The sequence below is a fragment of the Parambassis ranga genome, chromosome 24, assembly GCF_900634625.1.
Source record: "Parambassis ranga chromosome 24, fParRan2.1, whole genome shotgun sequence".
Lineage (NCBI taxonomy): Eukaryota > Metazoa > Chordata > Actinopteri > Ambassidae > Parambassis > Parambassis ranga.
In genome coordinates, this window is record NC_041043.1 from 15,660,398 (window position 1) to 15,677,335 (window position 16,938).

General features: G+C 45.8%; 2 protein-coding genes across 2 annotated transcripts; both read left to right on the top strand.

Annotated features, from left to right (window-relative positions):
* The first annotated feature begins 270 nt into the window (after positions 1-270).
* On the top strand, positions 271-9,585 carry LOC114428284 (solute carrier family 22 member 2-like). The gene is made up of 11 exons (XM_028396565.1): positions 271-733; positions 1,599-1,702; positions 1,774-1,928; positions 2,003-2,171; positions 2,497-2,611; positions 2,695-2,795; positions 2,880-3,094; positions 3,160-3,268; positions 3,347-3,459; positions 3,530-3,629; positions 9,459-9,585. The coding sequence occupies exons 1-11, from the start codon at positions 332-334 to the stop codon at positions 9,529-9,531; spliced, it is 1,656 nt and encodes a 551-aa protein (XP_028252366.1). The 5' UTR covers positions 271-331; the 3' UTR covers positions 9,532-9,585.
* A 696-nt stretch (positions 9,586-10,281) lies between these two features.
* LOC114428281 (solute carrier family 22 member 2-like) lies at positions 10,282-16,886 on the top strand. Its single transcript, XM_028396561.1, has 12 exons — positions 10,282-10,659; positions 11,129-11,176; positions 11,268-11,371; positions 11,435-11,589; positions 11,656-11,824; positions 11,953-12,067; positions 12,240-12,340; positions 12,416-12,630; positions 12,710-12,818; positions 12,899-13,011; positions 13,346-13,445; positions 16,487-16,886. The coding sequence occupies exons 1-12, from the start codon at positions 10,306-10,308 to the stop codon at positions 16,557-16,559; spliced, it is 1,656 nt and encodes a 551-aa protein (XP_028252362.1). The 5' UTR covers positions 10,282-10,305; the 3' UTR covers positions 16,560-16,886.
* Positions 16,887-16,938: the final 52 nt, after the last annotated feature.

The following is a 16,938-nucleotide window of genomic DNA, read 5'->3' on the forward strand; positions in this document are numbered from 1 at the left end:
ATTCCCCTGAAGTCACATTTAAACAATAACCAGTCCACCATGCATGTGTGATGCAGGGCCAGCCTGGCAGGAGCAGGTCCACATGTCCGTGTTGATGTATTTATGTTGAGGAGCCCCTGGAGCTGCTCAGTGAGACGTCTGATCCTAAATGTGTTTTAATGCTCCACTGCTCAGGCCGTGCAGCACCCATGATGTCAGGGGAACTTTGCTCTCGGCCGTCCTGTTAAAAACCCTGTGAGGAGGTACTTCAGCGGTCACTGTGCAGAGAGACTCTCAGCATACTAATCAGACTCCAGTTCAGCTGCTGAAAGAAGTCCACACCTCTGCCACCATGACTACGTTTGACGATATCCTGGAGGAAACGGGGAAGTTTGGCCGCTGCCAGAAGCGTATTTTTGCCCTCTTCTGTCTGGTGTCCATGCCCTGGGCCGGCGTCTACGTGGGCATCGTCTTCCAGGGTTTCACCCCTGATCACTGGTGTCGAGACTCTGCCGTGGTGGAGAGGAGGCAGGCGTGCGGCTGGAGTCTGGCAGACAGCCGCAGGCTGGCTGTGCCTTTGGTCAATACCTCCGCAGAGCTGCAGCCAAGCAGCTGTGAGCAGTACCAGGTGGACTGGAACAGCACGGGGATCACCTGTGACACTCAGGAGCTGGACCTGAGCGAGGCACCCAGAACTACCTGCAGAGAAGGCTGGGAGTACGACTACGAGGGACGACAGTCCTTCGTCACTGAGGTGAGTGACCCGAGCTGATCTGACGATCTGTGCAAGCAGTTATAACTTGTTTTAACATTTTATTTTTATATAATCAGAAAAGGAAACATCTTTATTAAGCCATGACAGTTCCCACTGTGAAAACATTTTCATACCTTAAAAACTTTAAAACTCTCTGTTTTGGGAGTTTGTGCAGCTTGTTCTTGACCCTGAGTGTCACAGGAACTCATCGACACAACAAAGTGCAGCGGAAACTTGTCAAATTATTCTGATTTATTTGTTTTGAGAAAATCAAACCCGTTCACGTGGGTCACAGGACTCATTTTGATTTTTATCCGACCAACACATGGCACAAGAAGATCAAAACTTTTCAACAACAAGGAAACCAGACAAGGAGGCAGTTAGCTTAGCTTATCTTAGCTTAGCCTAGTAGAAAGAGTGGAAGCAGGTAGCACTAGCAAGCTTTGCTATACAAAAATCAAGTCTAAAGCTTAACGATTACACATTTCTTCTAGTTGCAGACTTATGCTAAGTTAATAGCTAATTGTTGCTCTTGTGACTGGAGGCTAAGCAAATCGTTCTCCTTGTGTGTTCAAAGGGTTAAGGTTCTTATTTTGATATGCTGCTACTACAATTTAATTTCCCCACAGGGATTAATAAAGTTAATCTTAATTTTAATCTTATATTTCCCACGATGCACCACTGTTTCCCAGCTAAGGACAGCTGAGTTATTACCTGGAAAATGTTTATTGTATGTACAGCTTGGAGTCTCATTAAATGACCTTCTGACCTTCTGGCTCTTTTTTAACCTCTCTTAGGAACTGATGGTTACCATGGTGATCTGAAAGGGTGATTTTCCTCTTTGACCCTTTGTGTGTTTTCCCAGTTTGACCTGGTGTGTTCGGACGGATGGCTGGTGGACATGTACCAGGCCACTCTGAACGTGGGCTTCCTGGTGGGCAGCATTACCATCGGCTACCTGGCAGACAGGTGAGGTTAGGGTTAACGAGGGTGGTCTGATTCAAACCGCCGCACACTAACGCCGTCACGTCGGCCTGCAGGGTTGGCAGGAAGGTGAGCTTCCTCATGTCCAACCTGCTGAACGGCATCGCGGGGATCCTGGTGGCCGTGGCCCCGAGCTACGCGTCTCTGCTGGTGTTCAGGACGCTGTTCGGGTTCGGTGTGAAAGGGGGCTGGGTGGCCGGATACGTCCTGAGTAAGAACCTCCCCGCAGTCACAGCTTTCACCCTCACATCCTCTCACAGGCGGGACATATGTCTGTCCTTTCAGTCACAGAGCTCGTCGGGGTGGAGTACAGGCGCACGGTGGGGGTCTTTTACCAGATGTTCTTCAGCGTCGGCATCCTCATCCTCCCTCTGCTCGCGTACTTCATCACAGACTGGCGTTGGCTTCAGGTCGCCATCACCGCCCCCTACATCCTCTTCCTGTCCTACTACTGGTAAGAAACACGTCATGTTTCCGATCAATCGGCAAGTATAGTTATTTCTTTACATTAATTAAATGTAAGCTAGCTAACGTAGCTTCTAGATTAACCCTTTAAGTTAATGAGGCTATCCATTACAGACGGACTTTAGATAGAGTGCTTCTAGAGAGAAAATGGGGACAATAAAATGATTAATGCAAGAAAATTCTTACATATAAACCTTAAAAGACCATTAACTCTTTATTAACTTTATAACTCAGGTGGTTTGTTGCACACTGTAAAAGAGTCAGAAATAATATAAAAGGTTTTTGTCGTGACCTCTGTTGTTGACCTTTCTCAGGTTCATCCCAGAGTCTCCACGATGGCTCCTCTCTCAGAACAAGAAGTCCAGAGCTGTGAAGATCACTGAGGACATGGCCAAAGAAAACAAGAGGACTCTGTCCAAGAACATCGAGGTAGCTGCTGCACACGGTTATTGTCCTATACTGAGAGGATGTTCCTGGTGAACCTCCTGCTGTGTGTGTGTCTGTGTGTGCAGACTCTGACAGATGATAACGCCGACTCCACCACCGCCTCCTTCATGGACCTGATCAGAACTCCAAACATGAGGAAACACACTTTTATTCTCAGCTACAACTGGTGTGTGGCACCTGAACGCATCGTGATGTTCGCGCTCCTTAACCAATCAGAGCAGCTGATGTTTTGTCCTTCCGCCTGTCACAGGTTCACCAGCGCCGTCGTCTACCAGGGTTTGATCATGAGGCTGGGCATCCTGGGTGGAAACGTCTACATCGACTTCCTCATCTCCGGCCTGGTGGAATTCCCCGCCGCCCTGCTCATCCTCTTCACCATCGAACGCATCGGCCGTCGCCTCCCGTTCGCCGCCGCCAACATCGTCGCCGGAGCCTCCTGCTTCATCACTGCCTGCATTCCTGACAGTGAGTCTGAGCAGATCCTGACTTCCTGGTTCTGGTCCTGAACGCTCCTCTCTGTCCCCCCTCAGGTATGTTCTGGTTTAAGACGTTTGTGGCCTGCATCGGGCGACTGGGGATCACCATGACCTTTGAGATGGTGGTGTTTGTGAACACGGAGCTCTACCCGACGTTTGTCAGGTGAGGATCTGATCGCCTGTGTGCTGAAGGTTTGAGGGTTTGTTGACATGAAGCTGAGATGAACCTGTTGGACCACAGGAACCTGGGAGTGTCTGTCTGCTCCACGCTGTGTGACGTCGGCGGGATCGTGGCTCCCTTCCTGCTCTACAGACTGGCCATCGTCTGGCTGGAGCTGCCGCTCATCATCTTCGGTGGGTTGTTAGAAAATCATGGAGTCAGTATGATGTTAACAGGTGTCACTGAGAGCACCGTGTCTTTCAGGGTGTCTGGCTTTCCTGGCTGGAGGTTTGGTGCTGATGCTTCCTGAGACCAGAGGCGTGCCGCTGCCCGACACCATCGACGACATCGAGTTCCCAGAGCGGTGAGTGTCCATCTGTGGGTGGGGCCTCCCCAAGTTAGCATAGCTAGCTACACCAAAGCTGTCATGGATCAGTGTAGAACTACTCAGACAGTCTTCCCACTGCATCACACACGCACACACACATATATATATATATACACTCAACAAAAATATAAACGCAACACTTTTGATTTTGCTCCCATGTTTCATGAGATGGACTTGAAGATCTAAACTTCATTCCAGATACACAATATTACCATTCCTCTCAAACATTGTTCACAAATCTGTCTAAATGTGTGATAGTGAGCACTTCTGCTTTGCTGAGATAATCCATCCCACCTCACAGGTGTGCCACATCAAGATGCTGATCTGACATCATGATTAGTGCACAGGTGTACCTTAAACTGCCCACAATAAAAGGCCACCCTGAAATGTGCAGTTTTGTCTCACAGCAAAATGCCACAGATGCCACAAGCATTGAGGGAGCGTGCAATTGGCATGCTGACAGCAGGAATGTCAACCAGATCTGTTGCTCGTGCATTGAATGTTCATTTCTCCACCATAAGCCGTCTCCAAAGGCGTTTCAGAGAATATGGCAGTACATCCAACCGGCCTCACAACCGCAGACCACGAGTAACCACACCAGCCCAGGACCTCCACATCCAGCAGGTTCACCTCCGAGATCGTCTGAGACCAGCCACTCAGACAGCTGCTGAAACAATTGGTTTGCATAACCAAACAATTTCTGCACAAACTGTCAGAAACCGTCTCAGGGAAGCTCAACTGCATGCTCGTCGTCCTCATCGGGGTCTTAACCTGACTCCAGATCGTCGCCGTAACAGACTTGAGTGGGCAAATGCTCACATTCGATGGCGTCTAGCACGTTGGAGAGGTGTTCTCTTCACGGATGAATCTCGGTTTACATTGTTCAGGGCAGATGGCAGACAGCGTGTGTGCGTCGTGTGGGTGAGCGCTTTGCTGATGTCAATGTTGTGGATCGAGTGGCCCATGGTGGTGGTGGGGTCATGGTATGGGCAGGCATCTGTTATGGACGAAGAACACAGGTGCATTTTATTGATGGCATTTTGAATGCACAGAGATACCGTGATGAGATCCTGAGGCCCATTGTTGTGCCATACATCCATGAACATCACCTCATGTTTCAGCAAGATAATGCACGGCCCCATGTTGCAAGGATCTGTACACAATTCTTGGAAGCTGAAAATGTCCCAGTTCTTGCATGGCCAGCATACTCACCGGACATGTCACCCATTGAACATGTTTGGGATGTGCTTGACCGGCGTATACGACAGCGTGCACCAGTTCCCACTAATATCCAGCAACTTCGCACAGCCATTGAAGAGGAGTGGACCAACATTCCACAGGCCACAATAGACAATCTGATAAACTCTATGCAAAGAAGATGTGTTGCACTGCATGAGGCAAATGGTGGTCACACCAGATACTGACTGGTTCTGAGTCCCCAGACCGCCAATAAAGCAGAAACAAAATGCACATTTCAGGGTGGCCTTTTATTGTGGGCAGTTTGAGGTACACCTGTGCACTAATCATGATGTCAGATCAGCATCTTGATGTGGCACACCTGTGAGGTGGGATGGATTATCTCAGCAAAGCAGAAGTGCTCACTATCACACATTTAGACAGATTTGTGAACAATGTTTGAGAGGAATGGTAATATTGTGTATCTGGAATGAAGTTTAGATCTTCAAGTCCATCTCATGAAACATGGGAGCAAAAACAAAAGTGTTGCGTTTATATTTTTGTTGAGTGTATATAATATTCTGACCGATCACACAAAAGTTCTGCCCAGAGGAGGTGTCGAGAACAAGCTGCAGGAACTCCCAAAACCAGCGCTCCAAAGCACCAAGCCCAGAGGGAGGGACAGCAACTGATGCTGATGCTGAACCCGTGTTAATCAGGGTTAAACTTCGACTCCCTGCTGTGTTCAGACCCAGTGTCACACACACACCAGTCAGGTTTTAAAACCCAGCACAGCACAGAAACTGCACTACTGAAAGTTTTTAATGGCCACTGTGTCATCCTGGTCCTGCTCGACCTGACTGCGGCCTTCGACACAGTGGACCATGACATCCTCCTGTCTCAACTAAAAGACTGTGTGGGAATCCAGGGCGGTGTGTTACAGTGGTTTAGGTCATACCTGACGGGGAGAAGTTTTAATGTCTGTGAGGTCTGCCGAGTCCTCTGCTGCCCCTCTCTTAGTCGCCTGACGCAGACTTTTACGCACACGTGGCCCAGACGCCACTGAGAAACAAGACGAGGGCGACACGCCGGAGGCAACAGGTGAGCAACCAGCACATGACGTCGGTCAGGTAGAAGCAAGATGTTTGCTCCACTTTCGACTGTCTCCAACGATGTGAAGGGGATAGACTAGGTTCTCAATGTGCGGCCCGCGGGCCAATGCCGGCCCGCAATGAATTATATGAATTTGTGTTATGATATGAATTTTAAATGACCTAAAATGTCCGGAACTCAGCGCGGTAGTAAATTGTTTCACAGGGGACGTTTTTCATTGCTGCACCGCTGCTCACGCATGGAGCAGAGCGCAGGTGTGGAGATGTTGGTGAGAATGGACTGAGGACGTTCTGAAGCAGGCCCCCCCCCCCCCCCCAAAAAAAAAAAAATAAATAAATAAAAATAAAAAAAATAAAATAAAAATAAAATTAAAAAATAAATAAAATAAAATTAAAAAATAAAGTTAAAAATTTGTAATTATTTTAAAACAATAAAAAATTGAGGAAAAAGCCTCAAGTACTACTAGATTAAATAATAATTTTTTGTCTCATGACCTGGAACAGGGTAACCACTCTGCAGGAATTCTTCTCACAATCAGTGCAGTTAACACGTCAAATACCGGAAACCATTATAATAATATAAAAATACTGTGATCTAGAATTTTGGTCATAGCGCCCAGCTCTAATCCCCAGGGATTTTTTGTGCATAACAATGTTTCTCAGGTTTAGCCCCGTATGTGTTTATTGCACATTACTGGATACAGACCAATAAACTGTAGAGATGCAGCTGGGTCATAGGCTACACGTGTCATTTTTTTTTTCTTTTTGGCGGCCCTCAGTCCAGTGTCGGGCTCATAAAAGGGCTGACTTGAGAAAATATACTGTACAAAATCTTATTACAAACTATTATTATCATGCATACTGATACAGGTAAATTGACTCCTCTGCGTTTGGCCACATGGAATGCACATGGGCAATAGGAAAAAGATAATGACTTATATTAAAAATAATAAACAATGTCATGTATCAGTAGCTGAGTCTGACAAACTTTGCAAAGGCTGGGTTGGGCAGGTCTTCTGTAATCTGGGAACTAGCAAGAGTAGAGGGGTTATAATATTAGTATTATATTATAAGCAAATACATATCATTTAAATGCCCAAACCAAATGAAAGATCATTTAGGAAGAATGTTAACAGTGGTGGCAGAAATGCAGGGGCGAGGGGCTAACATATATGCACCAAATTTAGATGATGAATCATTTTTTAAATATCTTGAGACAAAACTATTAATGGCTGGGAATCACGAAATGATTCTGGGGGTGATTTCAGTCTACTATTGTATCCCTTTTTGGACCATAGACCTCATTAATGCTGCAAAGAGTACGTAAAGCAGCAGTATTAGTAGATATCTGGCGAGTGCTTCATCCGAAAGAGAGAGAGAGACTACACCTATTACTCTGCTGCACACAAAACTTAATAATAAGATTTCTATTGAATTTCTAAATCAGTTGCTTCATCGGTACTTGATTGCAAAATAGGAAACATTATTATTTCATTATATATATTATTATTTCAGATCATGCATGGGTATGAGTTAACACTTCAAAATAAATATCAACTTAAAGTATCAGTATAATTCGATATTGTCTGAGCAGGTGGCATTCCATTTATTAAGGGCAAGACAAAATTATTCTGAGTCTGGGGACAAGCCAGGAAAGCTGCAAGCTATATAAAACAAAGACGACCGGCTTCTCTGATCCCTGCAGTGATGTCCACACCTACTGGAGGTATATAATGAAGCAATTTACCACAAACCATGACCCAGGCATTAATCGCATGAATTCTTCCCAACACAATGTAAGAACTATCGTCCAATATCTTTAATGCAGATGGATATTAAAATCATTTCTAGAATCTGTTTAAAGTGAAGCCTCGTTAATACATAACGATCAAGTAGGGTTTATTGCAGGGAGAAACTCAGCAGACAATATAAGACGTCTGATAAATTTTATGTGGTATGACTTAAAACATCAATAGCTGCCATTTCGATGTGGTAGAGTGGAATTTTAAACATGTATGGATTTGGTAAAAACTTTCTAAAATGGATTCCCTAGCTCTATAGAGCTCCTCAGGCAGCAGTACAGACAAATAATTGTAGATCTATATAGATCTTAAAAGAGGTACGAGGCGAGGCTCACCGCTTTCACCTCTGTTGTTCTGTTTAGTGATGGAACCCTTGGCAGCAGCCATAAGGCTGGAGGATGACTTTCCAGGTGTATGGGTGGGTGGTGTCGATCAGCGGTCCCCAACCTTTTTTGCACCATGGGCCGGTATCATGTAAAACAATATTTTTACGGACCGGCACAGAAAAAAAAATGACAACTTACTCTTGTGCTTAATTAGTGGGAGCCTTTGAGCTTTCTCAGCAATGAGGCGGTCCCATCTGGGGGTAATGGGAGACAATGACACCCGAAGCGTGTTTCTTATGTCCAGTCCAAACTAATTTTGTTTTGGCCGTAATTAATTGCTTCTGTCCTTCTTGTTCGCGTTTTGTTCTTTCAACAAACTCCATGGCTTGTCTTTTAATGCAGGGTGCTTGGTCTCCAAGTGCCGAAGCAGTTTTGAAGGCTTCGTTGCCTCATTTGCGAGTCTGTCGCCACATATCACTCAGAGTGGACTTGTGTGTGAGAATCACCTGTTGCAATAAATCCGTATAGGACTCCTGATATAGTCTTTTAAATGCAGGTTTCTTTTTCTTTGAAGGGGCAGGCTCCTCTTCTTCTGTCTCCTCGTTAGGCCTTTTCCCCTTTCCGAAGAAGCTCTCCAAAGACGTTTGTTTTTTATTCATTTTTGCTGCTGGTGGGCTTCATTTTGGGGCGCCGTGACCGAGACAAGCGTCTGGGCAGGTGCTTAAAGGCACAGGCGGATGGATCTGATCGATTTATAAAATGAAACAGCTTTCAGACTCAGATAATGAATAATATATTTATTGCTCAGTCTTTCTGTGCGGCCCGGTACCACTGGTGTAGATCATAAATTGATGCTATATGCAGATGATATTTTAGTATTAGTTTCTGAACCTGAGAAATCGATACCTAGACTTTTTAATGTTATTCAATTGTTTTCTAATGTCTCTGGATATGGGGCCAATTGGTCAAAGTCAGAAGCATTACCACTAACAGCTCATTGTCCAACTATAGCCTTCCAATCTGGAGATTTACAGTGGGTGCACCGTTCCTTCTCTGTCACGGGTCCTAAACAGTGGAACGCATTACCTTTGCACCTTAGACAGATCGATTCTTTTATGGTTCTTAAGTCATCACTTAAAACACATCTTTTTACTTCGGCTTTTAACTTTTTGAGTTTTAGCTTTGAACTTACTCCTGGCTGGTGTTTTTATTGTACTGTTTTATATTCCTGTGTTTTATCAAATTAATATTTTATTTTATTTTATTTTATTAGTAATTTAATCTACACTTGATGGGCTGTGTACAGTCCTTTGGCTGACCTTGTTTTTAAAAGTGCTCTATAAGTAAATATGGATTTAATTGGACACACACTGTGTCTGTGTGTTTCAGGCTGAAGGAGAAAGCTGCTCTGAGGAAGCAGCAGTCGACCAACCTGCTGCCCAACGACGACGAGACGGTCTGATGACCGGCTGAAGTATTTATGTATGTTATGCAGTGTGAGCGTGTTTCTGTGGACGTATGAGACAACGTTAACTTTTTAAATTTCCATTTGGCCTTTATCAAATATTATAGATTAACCTGCTGTCATGTTCATAAATTATTAAAGCATTTTCTTTTAACACAGCCGGAGCTTTAAAGTATTTTCATAACGCTGCATTTTAATTATGGTTGCTATGGTAATGGGTCAAAGAATGTAAAACCACAGCAAGGATTAACCCCGTAGCTGCTGATGTACTGATAAACAGGAAGCTGTCTGTGGCTGTTTCACAATAAAAGTCTTGAGTTTTTCTCTTGCTGGTTTTATTGTGAAGCAGCAGGTGACGTCCTGATGGCTGCGTCCATCTTTTTTTATTCAACATGGACTCAGGTTTGCGGCCAGCCCCCCATAGGCCGCCAGAGGAACTGCAGTCTTCACCTCAGCATTAACACAATAAATAACCTTCCTGAACTCATTACAGGCTGGTTGTGTGTACATTCAGCTCGAACTCGGAGCGCAGGTCATTGTTTTTTTGGCGGCTCAGGTTCGTCAGTGGTTGCGTCATCCCTCCACGCTCTGTTTGAGTCCATTAAACAGTAACATGCTCTTACCTCCTGTGCAGCTTTAAGCTTCATGTTCAGTGGGCCCTTTTGGACTTTAGCTCTGGGTTGTCCTGCAGTGAAGCGGTGCGCGGAGCTCACAGACTCGACAGCCTGCTGAGCAGTTCAACATTCAAACACCCGTAACCTCCGCGTAGTGATGGCGACCTTCGACGATCTCTTGGAGGAGGCCGGGTCGTTCGGCCGCTGTCAGAGGCGGATCTTCGCCCTGTTCTGTCTCTTGTCGTTGCCCTTCGCAGGCGTCTACGTCGGCATCGTCTTCCAGGGTTTCACCCCTGACCACTGGTGCCGGGACGCCGCGCTGGTGGAGCGGAGGCAGGCGTGCGGCTGGAGTCTGGCTGACAGCCGCATGCTGACGGCGCCTCTGGCCAACCGCTCAGGAGAGCTGCAGCCGAGCAACTGCGAGCAGTACGAGGTGGACTGGAACACCACGGGGATCACCTGTGACGCTCAGGAGCTGGACCTGAGGGGAGTTCCACTGACAGCCTGCAAGGTCAGTTAGCTCAGGGGGGGTTAATCTGGTGGTCACGGTCTGCTGATTTTGCCTTAAATAATAATAAGCATGGTCACAAAAGCCACGGGTCGGTTTGTGTCACGGTTCTAAGGGGGGTCATGGTCACACCCGCAGCTCGTTGAGGACAGTAACTGGAGAACGATACCTTCCTTATGTCTCCAAAAGTCACCAGAGAGTCACTAGACCAGAGCCCCCAAGTTGCCTGGTATTAAAGGTTAAAAATATGGGAAAATCCTCTGTGATAGTGACACCTGTGGCCAATAAGTGAACTGCAATGTGCACCCACTGATGTTAGCTCTAATGTCTAAAATTAGCTCATGTTCTCATTTTTATCATTTTATTTGTTTACACTAAAAAGAGACACAGAAGCTTGCTGATTGTGGCAGACATCTTGCTAACTGCTAGCCGGCGCTGTGCTGAATTCAGTGTTTTGCTTGTGTCTTTAAAGGATGGCTGGGAGTATCAGTATGAAGGCAGGAAGTCGTTTGTCACAGAGGTGAGAGAACTCTTCAGCTGAGTCAGTATGAGCTAAACATCTTCCTGTTAATATTTGATGCTACACGCTTCCTGTTTATTTGTCTCTGTAGTTCGACTTGGTGTGTTCGGATGGATGGTGGGTGGACATGTACCAGTCCACTCTGAATGTCGGCTTCCTCATCGGCAGCTTCGCGTTTGGCTACTTTGCCGACAGGTGAGGAGGATATTGAACTGTTATTGTTTAATTTTGGAGTTATTAACATGTTTTCCTCGGCAGGTTTGGCAGGAAGTTGAGTTTCCTCATGTCCAACCTCATCAACGTGGTCGCAGGGATCGCGGTGGCCTTGGCTCCAAACTACATCGCCATACTGGTGTTCAGGACCATCAACGGCTTCGCAGTCAAAGGAGGCTGGATGTCCGGCTACGTGCTGCGTAATGAGCGCTCTGACGCATCATTCTGAATAGAAATAAAACATTTTAATACCTCTCCTCCTACAGTCACAGAGATCGTCGGGGTGGAGTACAGGCGGACGGTCGGAATCTTGTACCAGATGTTCTTCAGCATTGGCAACCTGATCCTGCCTCTGCTCGCCTACTACATCGTGGACTGGCGCTGGCTGCAGGTCGTTATCTCTGCCCCCTACATCCTCTTCCTGTCCTACTACTGGTATGTTCCTGTTGTAACTTCAAGCTGCAGACCTGCTGCTACATGACTGGCTGACTGGTTAACTGCAGCTCAAAGTTCAATACATGTGAAGAGGTGCTGAGGTCTGAGTTTGTGGTTTTGACCGACAGGTTCATCCCGGAGTCTCCGAGGTGGCTCATCTCTCAGAAGCGTTCCTCTGAAGCTTTTGAGATCACTGAAGCTATGGCCAAAGAGAACAAAAGGGAACTCTGCAAGAACTCAGAGGTAAATCCGACGAATGGGTTCTAAATGGGTGCCGTGGTTAGAAGGGTTTGAATCCAGCTCCGGCCTTTCCAGGTGGAGTTCGCACAGTCTCTCCGGATGCACGTTAGGTTGCTTGGGGACTGTGTGGGGGTGTGTGTGACTGGTTGTTGGTCTCTTTGGTGTCTTGTTCCAGACTCTGACTGATGATGAAACCGACTCCACCTCTGCGTCTTTGCTGGACCTGGTCAGAACTCCAAACATGAGAAAACACACGTTCATCCTCATGTTCAACTGGTCAGTAGACCTCATGAATAAACGTGATGGATCAGAGGACTGAGGCTGTGTGTGACTCAGTCCTGGTCTCTGCAGGTTCACCAGTGCTGTGGTGTATCAGGGCCTCATCATGCGGGTGGGGATCGCCGGAGGAAACGTCTACATAGACTTCCTCATCTCCGGCCTGGTGGAGTTCCCCGCCGCCTTCCTCATCCTCTTCACCATTGACCGGATCGGCCGCCGCCTCCCGTTCGCCACCGCCAACATCGTCGCCGGAGCCTCCTGCGTTGTTGCTGCCTTCATCCCTGACAGTGAGTTTGGTTCAGAAATAAACCTTCATGGTGTAAACACCGTCTGCTGCTCCTCCTCCTCCTCTCTGTCCCCCCTCAGGTATGTTCTGGTTTAAGACGGTGGTGGCCTGCATCGGTCGACTGGGGATCACCATGGCCTTTGAGATGGTGGTGTTTGTGAACACGGAGCTCTACCCGACCTTTGTCAGGTGAGGATCTGATCGCCTGTGTGCTGAAGGTTTGAGGGTTTTTCTTGACATGAAGCTGAGATGAACCTGTTGGACCACAGGAACCTGGGGGTGTCGGTCTGCTCCACGCTTTGTGACATCGGAGGCATCGTGTCGCCTTTCCTGCTCTACAGACTGGCCGTCGTCTGGCAGGAGCTGCCGCTCATCATCTTCGGTGGGTTCCTGCTGTTGTTTCTATAGTTTTTAAGGATACATGTCATATTTTAAACCCTGAAATACACTGCTACCCTGCTAAGCTAGGCTAGTTAGCTTTGTCAAATTAATGTCTTTTGTTAATTTTAGGCTGCATGGTAAAGACAGCAACTGTGTGAGCTAACATGACATGTAGCTGCAAACCTGTTTTTGTCGGTGTGAACTGATGAGCTCTAATCAATTAGTAGGTCTAAGGTTGCAGAAGTAAGCGCTACTATTATTCTGGCTAGGCTAGCTGTTAGCATGCTGTTTTATTGTAGTGTTCTTGTTGATCTCCATGTTGATTCTCGGTGCAGGAGTGGTGGCGGTGGTGGCTGGAGGGTTGGTGCTGCTGCTGCCTGAAACCAGAGGAGCTCCTCTCCCTGACACCATCGATGACGTGGAGTTCCCCGACAGGTGAGAAGTTCAGTTAATGCACGCTCAGTTTATCAGCTGCACCCTCAGGAGCCTGAATCGACAGCTTCTGAGGATGATAATGTCCTGTCTGAATCCGCAGCACAGACGTGTTCATGTATATGAACATATGTATATATATATATATATTCTGACTGATCACACAAAAGTTCTGCCCAGAGGAGGTGTCGAGAACAAGCTGCAGGAACTCCCAAAACCAGTGCTCCAAAGCACCAAGCCCAGAGGGAGGGACAGCAACTGATGCTGATGCTGAACCCGTGTTAATCAGGGTTAAACTTCGACTCCCTGCTGTGTTCAGACCCAGTGTCACACACACACAAGTCAGGTTTTAAAACCCAGCACAGCACAGAAACTGCACTACTGAAAGTTTTTAATGGCCACTGTGTCATCCTGGTCCTGCTCGACCTGACTGCGGCCTTCGACACAGTGGACCATGACATCCTCCTGTCTCAACTAAAAGACTGTGTGGGAATCCAGGGCGGTGTGTTACAGTGGTTTAGGTCATACCTGACGGGGAGAAGTTTTAATGTCTCTGTGAGGTCTGCCGAGTCCTCTGCTGCCCCTCTCACTTGTGGAGTGGCCCAAGGCTCTGTTCTGGGCCCACTCCTCTTCTCCCTATACCTCCTTCCTCTTGGGTCAATTCTCAATAAACATGGTGTCTCCTTCCATTTTTATGAGGATGACATGATAAATCCTGGCTGTCAGCAAATCTACGACAGAGGTCATACTGTTTGGACCCAGTGGTGCCTCTGCTGCTGATGTAGATTTGTCCTGACACAATATCAAAAGTCCACAGTGACAAATCTGGGCGTAAAACTGGACTCCAACCTGAAGCTTGAAGCTCAGATCAGTGCAGTTGTCAAAGCGAGCCAAACCGTTCCTTTCTCGGCATCACTTTGAGATTTTAATTCACGCTTTTATTACGAATGCTTTAAACTATTGCAGTGCACTTTATTCTGGGCTCAGCCAGGCGTCACTTGCAGGATGCTGCTGCGCGGCTTTAACTAGGAATGAAGAGGTGTCACGTGACCCAATGAGGAAGACGCGCTCCGAGTGGACGGCTCCGCATTGCTCTGCTGTTTTCCCTGTTAAAGTATATACACGGTGCTAAAAGCAACTAAAAACCGGCGGATATACAATCCAAGAGCTGCACCATGTCTAAAAGTTTCAAGTCGGTGCCTGACGCAGACTTTTACGCTCATGTGGCCCAGACGCCGCTGAGGAACAAGACGAGGGCGACACGCCGGAGGCAACAGGTGAGCAACCAACACATGACGTCGGTCAGGTAGAAGCAAGATGTTTGCTCCACTTTCGACTGTCTCCAACGATGTGAAGGGGATAGACTAGGTTCTCAATGTGCGGCCCGCGGGCCAATGCCGGCCCGCAATGAATTATATGAATTTGTGTTATGATATGAATTTTAAATGACCTAAAATGTCCGGAACTCAGCGCGGTAGTAAATTGTTTCACAGGGGACATTTTTCATTGCTGCACCGCTGCTCACGCACGGAGCAGAGCGCAGGTGTGGAGATGTTGGTGAGAATGGACAGAGGACGTTCTGAAGCAGGGACCCCCCCCCCCCCCCCCCCCCAAATAAATAAATAAAAAATAAAATAAAATAAAATAAAATAAATACATAAATAAATAATTAAATAAATAAAATAAAATAAAAATGTGTAATTCTTTTTAAAACAATAAAAAATTGAGGAAAAAGCCTCAAGTAATCACGATACTACTGGATATTAAATAATTGGCCGTCATTAATTGCTTCTGTCCTTCTTGTTCGCGTTTTCTTCTTTCAAACAACTCTATGGCTTGTCTTTTAATGCAGGGTGCTTGGTCTCCAAGTGCCGAAGCAGTTTTGAAGTCGCCACATATCACTCAGAGCGGACTTGGTGTGTGAGAATCACCTGTTGCAATAAATCCGTATAGGACTCCTGATATAGTCTTTTAAATGCGGGTTTCTTTTTCTTTGATGGGGTAGGCTCCTCTTCTTCTGTCTCCTCGTTAGGCCTTTTCCCCTTTCCGAAGAAGCTCTCCAAAGACATTTGTTTTTTATTATGGATCTGATCGATTTATAAAATGAAACAGCTTTCAGACTCAGATAATGAATAATATATTTATTGCTCAGTCTTTCTGTGTGGCCCGGTACCACTGGTGTAGATCATAAATTGATGCTATATGCAGATGATATTTTACTAATAGTTTCTGAACCTGAGAAATCGATAGTCTTTTTAATGTTATTCAATTGTTTTCTAATGTCTCTGGATATGGGGCCAATTGGTCAAAGTCAGAAGCATTACCACTAACAGCTCATTGTCCAACTATAGCCTTCCAATCTGGAGATTTACAGTGGCCGAAGCAAGGAATAAAATACCTCGGCATCTTATTTCCCCCACGATTAAAAGACCTGGTAAAAGTTAATTATGCAGAAGATATTTTGTGACATTAATAGATGGTCTGTACTGAATGTATCCATGGTCGGCAAAGTAAATGCAATTCAAACAAACTGTTTTCCCAAACTAAATGATCTGATGCACTCTGTTCTGTTAGAGATACCTGCGTCATATTTTAATCAGTTCGGCAAACATTTGATTTGTTTGTATGTTTGAATGGGAAACGCCCAAGAATAAAGTTAAAGAAAATACAAAAACCAATAGGGACTGAAAGTGTATGCTTTTACTTTAAGACATTTGGCCTGGCTGGGTGGGCGGGGGGTTTAGTGGGTGCACCGTTCCTTCTCTGTCGCGGGTCCTAAACATTTATGGTTCTTAAGTCATCACTTAAAACACATCTCTTTACTTCGGCTTTTAATTTTAGCTTTTATCTGTTTTATTGTTCTTACTCCTGGCTGGTGTTTTTATTGTACTGTTTTATATTCCTGTGTTTTATTTTATTTTATTTTATTTTATTTTAGTAATTTAATCTACACTTGATGGGCTGTGTATGGCACTTTGTTTTTAAAAGTGCTCTATAAGTAAATATGGATTTAATTGGACACACACTGTGTCTGTGTGTTTCAGGCTGAAGGAGAAAGCTGCTCTGAGGAAGCAGCAGTCGACCAACCTGCTGCCCAACGACGACGAGACGGTCTGATGACCGGCTGAAGTATTTATGTATGTTATGCAGTGTGAGCGTGTTTCTGTGGACGTATGAGACAACGTTAATTTTTTAAATTTCCATTTGGCCTTTATCAAATATTATAGATTAACCTGCTGTCATGTTCATAAATTATTAAAGCATTTTCTTTTAACACAGCCGGAGCTTTAAAGTATTTTCATAACGCTGCATTTTAATTATGGTTGCTATGGTAATGGGTCAAAGAGTGTAAAACCACAGCGAGGATTAACCCCGTAGCTGCTGATGTACTGATAAACAGGAAGCTGTCTGTGGCTGTTTCACAATAAAAGTCTTGAGTTTTTCTCTTGCTGGTTTTATTGTGAAGCAGCAGGTGACGTCCTGATGGCTGCGTCCA